This window comes from Scyliorhinus torazame, chromosome 14 (genome assembly GCF_047496885.1).
Source record: "Scyliorhinus torazame isolate Kashiwa2021f chromosome 14, sScyTor2.1, whole genome shotgun sequence".
Lineage (NCBI taxonomy): Eukaryota > Metazoa > Chordata > Chondrichthyes > Carcharhiniformes > Scyliorhinidae > Scyliorhinus > Scyliorhinus torazame.
This window is the reverse complement of record NC_092720.1, coordinates 27,949,855-27,962,648: the sequence shown is the minus strand read 5'-3', so window position 1 is coordinate 27,962,648 and position 12,794 is coordinate 27,949,855. Positions and strand designations below refer to the sequence as shown.

The 12,794-nt window shown below is 51.4% G+C and overlaps 1 protein-coding gene across 3 annotated transcripts in view; it reads left to right on the top strand.

Moving 5' to 3' along the window:
• The first annotated feature begins 9,898 nt into the window (after positions 1–9,898).
• The window catches only part of LOC140389605 (glycogenin-1-like), a 91,374-nt gene continuing 88,478 nt past the window's right edge, over positions 9,899–12,794 (top strand). For 2 of the 3 annotated variants that reach the window (XM_072473872.1, XM_072473871.1), the window contains exon 1: positions 9,899–10,040. In XM_072473872.1, the coding sequence (XP_072329973.1) occupies positions 10,034–10,040 (7 nt within the window). In that variant the 5' untranslated portion in view covers positions 9,899–10,033. Of the gene's footprint in view, positions 10,041–12,209; positions 12,341–12,794 lie in introns of those variants that run through there. The other variant, XM_072473873.1, reaches the window with a different exon arrangement.

Below are 12,794 nucleotides of genomic sequence, written 5' to 3'. Positions count from 1 at the left end.
GAGGAACTCACCAGTGAGATGGCAGATGCACGGTTTTTCACGAAGTTAGATGCGTCACATGGATTCTGGCAAATCCAGCTGGATGAGTCCAGCAGAAGGCTCTGCACCTTCAACACACCATTTGGCAGGTACTGCTACGTTTGGCATCGTCTCGACATTGGAGATATTTCATCGCATCATGGAGCAGATGATGGAGGGCATCGAAGGGGTTTGTGTGTATGTGGACGATGTCATCATATGGTCCATGACCCCTGAGGAGCATGTTTCCCGTCTCCAGCAGGTATTCCGCCGTGTCCATGCCAATGGCCTGAAGCTGAACTGGGCCAAATGTTGCTTTGGCATGTCGACACTCAAGTTCCTGGGAGACCAGATCTCTCAGCAGGGCGTGTGCCCCGACACAGACAAGGTCAAGGCCATCGCAGCCATGAAGATACCGGAAGAAGGTCCCGGAAGACAAGAAGGCGGTATTGCGCTTCCTGGGCATCGTCAATTTTCTGGGCAAGTTCATCCCAAACATGGCCCCACACACCACGGCCCTACAAAACCTCGTGAAGAAGTCCACTGCCTTCGAGTGGAAGGCGGCCCATCAGGCAGAGTGGTTGGAGCTGAAAGCCAAGCTCACCACTGCACACGTATTGGCATTTTTCGACCCAGACATGGAAACTAAAATCTCGACAGATGTGCGAGCCAGGATGGCATCAGTGTGGTCCTGCCGCAACGCGATGACACTTCATCCAGGGTACCAGTTGCCTACGCATCAAGGGCAATGACGCCCACCGAACAAAGGTATGCACAAATAGAGAAGGAATGCCTTGTCCTCCTCACTGGCATTCTCAAGTTTCACGACTATGTCTACGGCCTGCTGACATTCACAATCGAGACGCATCACAGGCCCCTGGTCCACATTATCCACAAGGACCTTAATGACATGACGCCTCGGTTGCAGCACATCCTCCTTGTCATAATATACACCAGTATATCATGGTGCAGACACACACTGATGGACACACAGTGGGACCAATCAACATACACAACACCGCAGCCAATCACCAGTGAGAGCACATGCACTATAAAGACAGGGGACATCAGAGTTCCCGCTCATTCGAGTAGCAGCTAGCTAGGATGACAGAGCTCACAGCCTGTAACATAGACATTCACCATGTGCTGAGTGCATCGACTGGTTAGGACAAGGCAAAGGTCTTTAGTTAAAGCTGGTATCGTATTTACCCACAGTTCAAGTATGTTTAAATAGTTAACCTTTTAATAAAATAGTGTTGCACTACTTCAAGTGTTGGTGACCTGTATGTGATCCAGAACACCCGACACATCATGATACCAAGAGTGGTTGCATACTAGCACTTCTTAGACCTACCTGCAAGTGATCTGCCTTCTGCCAGCTTTCCGTCATCCTGCAACATGGACAACATCAGCCCGCCGCCGCCGCTCCGCATCGCCGGCAACCTCGGGGCCAACTGGAAGATTTTCAAACAGCGCTTCCAGCTCTACCTCGAAGCCACAGACAGGGAGGGCGCCTCGGACACCAGAAAGATTGCTCGTCTCCTCTCCACGGCCAGGGACCATGCCATCCATATTTTCAACTCTCTCACCTTTGCAGATGACGAAGACAAGATGAAGTTCAAGACGGTTCTCCTCAAATTTGACACTCACTGCAGCGTAGAGGTGAATGAAAGTTTTGAACGCTACGTGTTCCAGCAGCGTTTGCAGGGTAAGGACGAACCTTTCCAATCCTTTTTAACGCACCTCCGCATCCTTGCGCAATCTTGCAGCTACGGGCCCACCTCCGACTCCATGAGACGTGACCAGATCGTTTTTGGTGTGCAGTCGGACCCCCTACGTCAGCAGCTCCTCAAAGTAAAAGCAACACAACCTAGTGACCGCCATCGAGACTTGTGTCCTACATGAAAATGCCACCAGTTGGTACTCCCATATCCAAGCGGCTGAAATGGCGCGGCAAGGTCCCCACGAGGCGGAATGGGTCCAAGCGATTGAACACCTCCAGGGCCTCAGTCTGGATGAAGGCGGCCATTTCGCGTGCTTTTCCTGGACTCCCGCGCTTGTACGCACCAAACGAGGGGATGGCGACATGGAAGAACGTAATCCACAGGCGCGCACCGCGCAGACCGCACCGCGCATGCGCGGTGGTGCAGTGAACGTGCTGACGTCACAACGTGCGGCAACTGTGGCTCCGCCCATTTAAAGCGCCAATGCCCCACAAAATCTCGACAATGCCTACTATGTGGCAGACTTGGCCACTATGTTGCCTGCTGTCGAGCAGCTCAGCCTTCCAATTCATATCGCTTCAGCCAGCCTCGCAGGAATGTTTGGGCAATTCACCCCACGGTCACCGAGTCCGATTCCGACCTCCCACACAGCAGTGACACCGAGGACCCGAAGGCGCCTTTTCGAGTCGGTTTTATAATGAATAACAGGCTGTCCCCAAAGCAAAGACACCAGCCGCTGTCGGTATACAGCATCGATTCAGACGATGGGTGGTGTGCCACCCTGATGGTCAATCGGTCCCAAATACGATTCCGCCTGGACACTGATGCCTCCGCTAATCTCATGGCGTGGTCTGCTTTCCAAAGCCTTCGTGTCAAACCAACCATTCTCCCATCGGCCTGCCAGCTATTGGACTACAATGGCAACATCATTCCTGCTATCGGTTCATGCCAACTCGAAATGACGCACAAGTCACAAAAAGCCATCCTTCCTTTCGAGATCGTGGGCTCCTTGAAGGACTCTCTGCTTGGCACACAGGCGTGCAAATTGCTAAACCTCATTCAAAGAGTTCACTCTCTCTCTCCTGATGACATGTCTGCCTTCCAGGATGCTGACTTCAGGGCGCAACTCAATGCCATCATCGACCAGCACCGCGATGTCTTCGAAGGCATGGGCACGCTTCCATATACATACAAGATCTTACTCAAACAGAACGCCATGCCTGTGGTGCATGCACCTTGCAGGGTCCCAGCACCCCTCAAGGACCGCCTCAAGCAGCAGCTGCAGGACCTCCAAGACCAAGGAGTGATCTCCAGAGTTACGGAACCAACCGACTGGGTCAGTTCCATGGTGTGCGTAAAGAAGCCTTCCGGCGAGCTCAGAATCTGCATTGATCCAAAGGATCTGAATCGCAACATAATGAGGGAGCATTACCCAATCCCCAAGCGCGAAGAGATCACATGCGAGATGGCTCGGGCCAAGCTCTTCACCAAACTTGATGCCTCGAAAGGATTCTGGCAAATTCAACTAGACAGATCCAGCAGGAAACTGTGTACCTTTAACACCCCTTTTGGCAGATATTGTTTCAACAGGATGCCGTTTGGGATCATATCGGCATCAGAAGTATTCCACAGGATCATGGAACAAATGATGGAAGGCATTGAAGGTGTTCGCGTCTATGTTGACGACATAATCATTTGTTCCACCACTTGGAGGAGAGCCTCCATGTGGTGAGGTTCCCAGGTATCTGCTGCTCTTGTCCTTCTAGATGGTAGTGGTCATGGGTTTGGAAGGTGTTGTCTCAGGAACCTTGGTGAGTTACAGCAGCGCATCTTGTAGATGGTGCACACGGCTGCACTATTTGCCGGTGATGGAGGGTTTGAATGTTTGTGGAAGGAGGAGCAATCAATCAGGCTACTTTGTCCTGTATGGTGTCAAGCTTCTTGAGTGTTGTTGGAGCTGCATTCATACAGGCAAGTGGAGAGTATTCCATTACACTTCTGATGTGTGTCTTGTAGATGGTGGCCAGGCTTTGGGGAGTCAGGAGGTGAGTTACTCGCCGTATGATTCCTAGCCTTTGACCTGCCCTGGGAGCCACGGTATTAATGTGGCTAATCCAGTTTCTGATCAATGGTAAACCCCAGGATGTTGATTGTGGGAGATTCAGTGATGGTAATGCCATTGAATATTCACAAAGGCGCGGACACGTTGATCGGCGGTGTCTCCTAGGGATGTGTGAACACTTTGGAACAGGTCGTTATTCCGAGCGAGGTAGTGTTAGGTGTGTTAAAAAGCATTAAGGTCGATGGGCTTGGTTCTCCGATTCTGAGGTTATGTCCCCATGCCGGTGTGGGAACGGTGGCATTTTATGCCAGAGAAAATGGCGTAAAACATCCACCGATCCTTCACTTGACTGGGGACTAGCATGCCGGCAACGTAGAGCACCGATACGGCCCGGAGAATTGCCGGGTCCGTGGCCATGCATGCGCATGGTGGCAGCCTGCAGTGGCTGCGCCGTGCAATATGGCGCCGGCCGCTCGTGGATCCGGCCCCGCGAAATAGTCCCCCCCTTCGTCCGGCTCGCGCGCCCCGGACCACCCCACCACAATGCTCCCAGCCCCTGATAAAGCCCCCCCCCCCCCCCCCGCCCTTGGATCGGCCTAGTTCCCGACGGATGAGACCACACGCGAACAACGCCGTTGGGAACTCGGTCAGTCGGGGGCGAAGCACCAGGGGGCGATACATCGGAGCATTTGGAGGGGCCGAAGCATTGCAAAACTTTGATTCTGCGGCCAATCATCGAACGCAATTTTGGCATCGCCGACCGGAGAATCCAGCCCATAGCCTCAGAATCAGAGAATCCAGCTCAGGATCTGTGCACATTTAGAAGTGAAAGGTCTTATTAGCGACAAGGAGCATGGTTTTGGATGAGGGAGGTCATGTCTCACCAATTTAATTGAGTTTTTTGAGCAGATGATAAAAATGATTGATGAGGGAAGGGTTGTGGATGTTGCCTACATGGACTTTAGTAAAGCTTTTGATAAGATCCCTCATTGCAGGCTGGTGCAAAAGATTAAATCACATGGGGTCAGGAGTGAACGAGCTGGATGGATTCAGAACTGGCTTGGCCATAGAAGACAGGGTAGCAGTGAAAGGATGTTTTTCCGAATGGAGGTCTGTAATTAGTGGTGTTCCGCAGGGATCAGTACTGGGGCCTCTGCTCTTTGTAATATATATAAATGACTTGGAAGAAAACGTAGCGGGTCTGATTAACAAGTTTGTGGATGATACTAAGATTGCAGATGTTGCGGATAGTGATGAAGGTTGTCAGAGAATACAACAGGATATAGATAGGCTGCAAAATTAGCAGTGAGAGAGTAGAGTTTGTGGTGGGGACTGAAGAAAATGGCCTCAGTCGGCCCAAGATGTAAGTGAAGGAAATTTCTGCTCATCCTGCAGTGAAGGGCAGGTAAGCAGCACGAGAAGCCATTGATGGTGGTTCTCTGGCTATCCAGCTGGAAAATGGTGGCAAGGTGTTGGAGGTGGATGGTGTGATCCAGCCGAGGTAGCACGAGATGGGGCTCATGGGCAATCGAGTTTGCAGAGGGTGTGAATGGAACTGGGAGCAAGTTTTGCGAAAGAGAGGGGATTTAGACCAATGGATGAGCAGAAGAGAGGGAAGTGACAGCCAGTTGGTCAGATTGTCTCAATCTTGGTGACAAAGAAGTCCACGGTCTCTTTACACTTGTTGTTGGAGGTGAGAGGGGAGGAAACAGGGGAGAGAGATTTATGAAGTTGTTCTGCGGAAAAGGAAAGAAGCTGGGTAAGGTTAGTGACCAGCATTCACAGACAAGACCAGGATCAGGCAGCACACAATGTGATGCAGCAGTGAATGGCTGAACTCACTGTCAGTTATATCCATTCAAGACTGCCTCCCTTGGACTTATGGGAGTGAGGATGAGGGCCATACCGTGGGAACGGGAAATATGAGAGAGAGTAATGGTGTCAGCTATGGGCTAGGATCAACTTCCTGTGGCAGCGATGGAGTGAGTGGTCACATATTTCCAACCCCCGTTCGAGGTGGGTATTGTTTGCTCCTTTTCACCCGATATAGGAGGTGTTTTCTGGTACAAAGGGCATGAGCAGTGAGAGACAGGAATTCTCCTCCAGTGGGACCGGTTTATGGCTTCTCAGATGAGGAGTGTAATGAGCAAGGGGCAGCAGTCTGGCCGGGAGAGCTTTCGAAGTGCGATAGAGGGAAGGATGGCAGAGGGCTCTGAGGTGTCGTTGGCTGCCCAGTGGTCTACTGAGAAATTGGTGGATTTCTTGAACGCCGAGTTCGAACAGCAGAGGTAAGGGTCCTTGGAGGACCTGGCTAAGGTGGGGGAACTGCACAGGCAGACATTGAGAGAGTGGAGCAAAGGCTGGAGGTACAGAGTTCGGTGCTCCGGAAGATGGGGGAGTCGGTGGTGGATCATGAGGACTGGTTGGTCTTCTTGGAGGCAGAAATGGTGATCGTGGCGGAGGGCCAGAAGCGGCTGAGGGAGAAGGTAGAGGACCTGGAGAATTGCACCTGGAGGCAGAATCTACGGATTGTGGGGCTACCTTTGGGGACTGAAGGAACGCAGGCCACAAAATATGTGGCGAAGATGTTTGAGAAGCTGTTGGGAGAGGGGGTCATTGGCCATCCTCTCGAGGTGGATTGAGTGCACAGGACATTGAGGAGGATGCTGAAAGCAGGGGAGCAGCCAAGGGCGATGGTGGTGCGGTTGCATTGTTTCCTGGACAAAGAGACGATTCTGCAGTGGGCGAAGGAGAGAAGAGAATGTACCTGGGAAGGAAACATGGTGCATATCTACCAGGACTTGGGTGTGGAGTTGACCAAGCAGCGGGCTGGGTTCAAAAGGGTCAAGGCAGCCTTCTACAAGACAGGAGTGAGGTTCGGGGTGCTGTATCCTGCCGGCTGTGGGTCACGCACCAGAATCAGGAATTCCATTTTGATACGCCAGAGGAGGGGATTTAACCTATGAGTGACCATGGCCTGGGAGGCTTGTGAGGACATTGACCTTTGGTGATGCCAGTATGGGGAGGCCCAGAGGGTGACTGAGGCATGGACCTGGGGAAACTGGCTAAAGAGGGGCTATGGCTGATCAGGGAGGAGGGGAGCCCCCACCCACCCAACCGGTTAATATGTGGAATGTTCAGAGGATGAATGGGCCAATTAACAGGTCTTGCATTTTCGCTCATTTGAGCTGCTTGAAGGCGGGCGTGGTGTTTCTTCAGGAGACGCATTTGAAGGTGGGGGACCAGATGGGGTTGAGGAAGGACTGGGTGGGGCAGGTATTCCATTCGTGGTTGGACATGAAGACAAGGGGGGGGTGGCAGTGCTGATCAATAAGAGGGTGGTTTTTGAGATGGGAAGTATAGTAACAGACCCTGGGGGTAGATTTGTGATAGTGAGTGGGAGTTGGGGGTTGCGGGTGAATGTGTATGCCCCAAATTGAGATGATGTGATAATGTGGAGTTTCTGAGGCGGGTGTTGGCAAAGATTCTGGACCTGGACACGCTGATTATGAGCTGAGGGGTGGTTAATACAGTGCTGGATCCTAGGCTGGACCGGTCATATCCCAGGTCCCTGAGAGCGTCGGCTATGGCAAAGTTGTTGTTGTATTAATGGAGTGCATGGGAGGGACAGACCCGTGGCGGTTTGAGAGGCCGAGGGGCAAAGGAATGTCCGTGTTTCTCGCACATCCAACTCCCGGATTGATTTCTTTGTCCTGGACAAGGCGCTGTTGGCGGGGGTGGTTGGATCGGAGTATTTGGGGATCATGGTTTCTGACCATGCGCTGCATTTGCAGGTGGCAAAGGGGAGTCCCCAAAAGCTGCAGTGCAGGTTGGACGTGGGGTTATTGGCTGATAAGGAGTTTTGAAAGAAGATAGGGGTGGCTATATGGGACAATGTGGAGCAGAATAAGACGGGGAAGGTTTCTGCCTCTACGTTGTCGGAGGCGCTGCGGCGGTAAGGGTGGAGTTTATCTCAATGCACAAGGAGAAGGTGGTGCAGGCTGAGAGGTTGAGGTGGGTGGAGGCCTCTCTGAGGGTTGACCAGAGGCATTCGGCGGAACCGGAGGATGCGCTGTTGAAGGAGAGACAGAAGCTCCAGTGCTTGCATCCATGGTAAGACAAGTTTTGTGCTTGTATCCATGGGAAAGGCGGTGGGGCAGCTGTGCAGGGCCAGGGGGGCAGTATTTGGTATTGGAAGAAAGCCAGCAGGATGCTTGCCCCTCAATTGGGGAGGCAGGTGGCGGCGGAGGAAACCGGCACTTTTTGGGGCCTCAGGAGATTCTCTCCTCCGAGGCTGCACTTAGAAGCAATTCCTGCTGGTGAGCTGAGGTATGCCAGCAGGAAAGGCTCCTTGCAGATCAGGCACCATTTTGACTGGCTTCCCTGATCATTCCCCCCCCCCCCCCACCCCCCCTGTCCTTACAGGTGCCCACCCCCCCATTTTTGACCCCCCTCACCCCCACAATTTTGGGGAGGCCCCTGGAAACTCCCCCTCACAACCACTTCCACCTGGTAAGGACCCCCCTCCTCCCCGGGCCCGATCCTTGGCACTCTGGCTATGCCCCTGGCAGTGCCACCCAGGCAGAATCAGGATGGCACTGTTATGGTGCCCAGGTGGCACTGCCATGATGCCAGGCAGGCAGTGCCAAGGTGCCAGGGGAGTGCCAGGGTACCATCCGTCCATGTCCCTGACTCATTTAAATATGCTGCACTGGATCACGGCCAGTGAGGGCGAGATCCAGGTCGTGACATCTCGTGAGAGTCTGTTGAATCTCGAGTCATGTTTTGAACATCGCGAATCTCACGAGAGGCCTCCCGCAAGATTCAACAGCCTCTAATCCCAATAACAGGTCAGGCGTGATGGGGCCCCTGAATCACACCCATTGTGTTTAAACTTAATCAGTAGGTCATGGGATTTGACTGGAATAAAGATGATGTTAGAAGCTGGGTCTGTAGCAGTCAGTTTTGAGTTCGTTTCTGGAAGCTGAACAGCAGCTTTTGCAGAAGGCTGTCAAATTCAGCATTAATCTGACAGAGATCTACAGACTCTTTACAGAAAGGATCTCTCTCTCTCTCTTCTAGCAGCCTTTCAAAAGAACTCTTTATCCAGATGCTGGCAAGTAATCCTGTATTTGCTAACTTGATTTAAAAGTGTTTTTTGACCAGTGATTGGAGATAAAGGAGGTATCAGTTAAAAGTTAAAGTGTTTCATTTTATTGTCAAGCATTGTTTAACTGGTAATTGTAAGCTATATTTCTGTGATATTAAAGTTAGTTTAGTACTGTGTTAATAATAGTTTGTTTTAATACACCATATCCCTATTTATGCGCGGAATCACTCCTGCAGTGAAGCATCCTTTGCTCACAGTTTTACAAATAAAGAATAGTTTTGGGGTTCTATAGGCATAGCATTTACAGTGCAGAAGGAGGCTATTCGGCCCATCGAGTCAGCACCGTCCTTTGGAAAGAACACCCCACACCTCCCCCTATCCCCGTAACCCAGTAACCCCACCGAATCTTTTTGGACACTAAGGGCAATTTAGCGTGGCCAATCCACCTAATCTGCCCATCTTTGGACTGTGGGAGGAAACCAGAGCACCCGGAGGAAACCCACGCAGATACAGGGAGACGTGCGGACTCCGCACAGTGTCCCAGCGGGGAATCGAACCTGGAATCCTGGAGCTGCGAAGCAACTGTGCTAACCACTGTACTACCAGTACCCTGACAAATGCTGGGATGCGGTGCGGGATTGTAATGGATGCCAGTGCACAAGTGTAACATACATGAGCAAACACTGCACATATTTTTGTTTCCCCGTTTGTGTGTGCACCTGTGCATTCACAAATAACACACGCACGTACATACAGAAATACACAACACATCAACATTAAATGATACACGTACATGCATAAACACACAAATACATATATACAAATCGGTACATGTATCTAAGAGTAACACACTCAAATACCATATAAAATTGAACACTGACATATCACACTCATGTACACACACACACGTACACTGGCAGTGCAGAGGGCTGGCTTCTGTCACCATCACGTGTCGAGGCTGCCTTATATAGAAGAGACTGGGCGGCACAGCAAAGGGCAGTCAGTACGTGTGGTCCGGCCTCAGCGGAGAGACGCAGATCTCCCCCTCTCCCAAATCCCCTCCTCCATCCCGCAGCATCGCTCCTGGGAGCCGGGACGGATCGTGTTGCGCCAGTCGACATGTCGGGTGAGTAGTGTAGAGGTGTGGGGGGCTAGGGTGTCGGAAACGGGGCTGTCCTGATGGGCAGGTACAGCGTTGTGTAGTCTCTGTAATGCAGGGAGAGGCAGGCAGGAAGCGTCAGTGGAGTGTGTCCCTCCTGGACTAGCGCAGAGTCTGTCTCACGGCTCCTCTCTGACTCTAAACCTGGATCAAACTGCACTTCATCACTTGCTGGTTTTAAAAATTCTTTTCTATTTTTATTCTTCCGCTTTGTCTTCTTCCGGTTGAAATTGACCTCGGTCAACCTGAAATGTACCAGCAGAGCCTGGGACCTTTTTAAACAAAAAAAATATGATTTAAAGACTGCGTGGTGGGCATCTGATTGGTGCATTTTTTTTTTAAGGGGGGGGAACAAGTGGAGGATCTTGTGTCCCAACAAAGCTGCGCTGTGCAGGACCCCCCCCCCCCCCCCCACCCTGAATCACCCCAACACACACACACAGCGGCCCTCTGTCTACCCAGGAGCTTCAAGTTTGTATCAAAAACCTTTAAATTCTTGTCCCATTTTTCAAAAAATATTATAATGCCACCTCTTAGGGACTTGCTCCTCGTCCGCCGGTCTCGGCTGGAGGCGACTTTTGCATCGCTCAAAATATATATTTTTTTAAAACGGGAGAAAAAGAAGCTTGGAACCAGCTTTAGCTGCGCCGCGTAATGTTTCCTTTCAGTTTGAAATGCTACTTTCTGCAGCCGGCCTGTAGCGAGCGTCGTTCAGTCGAGCAGCGGGTTCGCTGCTTTCATTGATAACTTTGTCAATGATTGAAGAGTCGGATCAGGTTGACTAGTGATTCAAGTTGACGTCCTCTTGCTTGGTCGTCACTCCACCGTGGGGGGGGGGGGGGGGGGGGGGGGAGACAACATCATCCAAATCCTTCTCTCGTTTAACACCCTTGTGTTGTACACCGACTGGCTCAGCTCCTTGTGAGCCTGAAAAAGGGAAACTCAAGCGAAGGGTGGGATGTTGTTCATTCTTTCTGGCTGCTCCCCACTCTGCTCTCACTCCCATTGACTTCACAGTCATTTCCAACTAATCCTCCCCTTCCCCCATCCACTTGCCCCATCTTTTTTTTTTACCCCCTGCGACCACCTGCTGCCTCGAGTTTCAACACCTGCCTCCCTCCCTCTCTTCTGAGGCTGGTCTCTTCTGCATTCCTTGCCACATGCAATCAATCTTCAGTTGTCTCTTGGCCCACACTGTGCAACACTCCCTCCTTCAATAGCCTTCTCAAGATCCACTCGGCTCTCCATTTTTGATCATAACTCACCCCCCCCCCCCCTTTGTCCATGGCTGTTTTAAAAAATTAAACACTTTATTGGTTAAATGCAGAAATTGTTCCATCATCTGTGATATTCCTCATTAGGGTTTCCAACCCTCCAGAGACGCGGTGACATATTGTCACTGGACTGGACAAGTGATCCAGCAACTGGGGGTAATGCTCTGGCGATTGGGGTTCAAATCCCACCATGGCACATGGGGGAAATTTGAATTCAATAAAAATCTGGAATTAAAAGTCAAATGATCATGAAACCATTGTGGATCGTCGTTAAAAACCCATCTGGTACACTCATGCCCTTTTTTAGGGAAGGAAACCTGCCATCCTTTCCTGGTCTGGCCTACATGTGTCTCCAGACCTGCATGTGACTCCAGACCCACAACAATGTTTGTTGACTCAGTGCCTCCCGATATGGCCCAGCAAGCCACTCCGTCCAGGGGATGGGTAACAAATGCTGACCCCGCCAGCGCTGAATTAGAAAAAAAGGTTTGGAGATCAATCACCAGGGTCTGGAGAAAAATCACCGGGACATTGTCATTTTCTTTGAACATATAACTGTTGGAAAATATCAAAAATGTGAGGGGGTGGAAGGCTGTTTGGCTGACAGTAAAGATTCATCCAATTGGCGTTCGGCAGGCATAACGTCACGAGACTGGATGTGTAGGCCAACTAAAGGCTGGAGGGTGGGGGCAGGTCATGTAATGAAACCTCTAGGAACACATTCAATCACAGGAGGCTACTTTCTTCCTTGTGAATGAAATTAGAGGGTGGAGTTACATGGAGACATGCACAATGGGAGCCGAATCCAACAACTTGTATTTGTGTAATATCCCAAGATGCTTCACACCGTATGACAGCGAACCACGAGGACAGATAGCCAAAATCGGCAGCACTGAGAGCGATCCCGCTATCAAATGGGACTTTGGCACTGGACCAGGCATAATGGCCCAACACGTACAGGAAGAGATCCCCGAGCCCGCTCAGCTCATTAAGGTAGGGCACCCCGGGGCCCAATCCCAGGCATAGGCAACCTGTCACCCTGGCAGTGCCATCCAGGCATCTGGTGGCAGTGAGTGCCACAGTACTACCCTTCCCAAAGCCTGACCTCCCAGGGGCCTCCAATAACCTGGGAGACCCAGCTGCCGTTACGTCTGGCCCACGTTTGTGTAGACCAGTGCTAAATGGCGCCATGACGAAGTCTCCCAGGCAATGTTCAGTCCTGGGCATTGGGAGACAATCTCGCAGACAAATTTAAATGAGCCTAACTGCTCAATTTAATGTGCAGTGAGGGCCAAAATCCAGATCACTAGATCTCGCGAGGCGTCCCAAGCATCGCAGATCTCCCAAGGACATTGCGTCTCGCGTCGGGCACAACGAGGCCGTACAATCGCGCATGGAGCCTTCGCAGCTGTGGGAATGGATACCAAAAGTGGGGCAAAGTTTATTG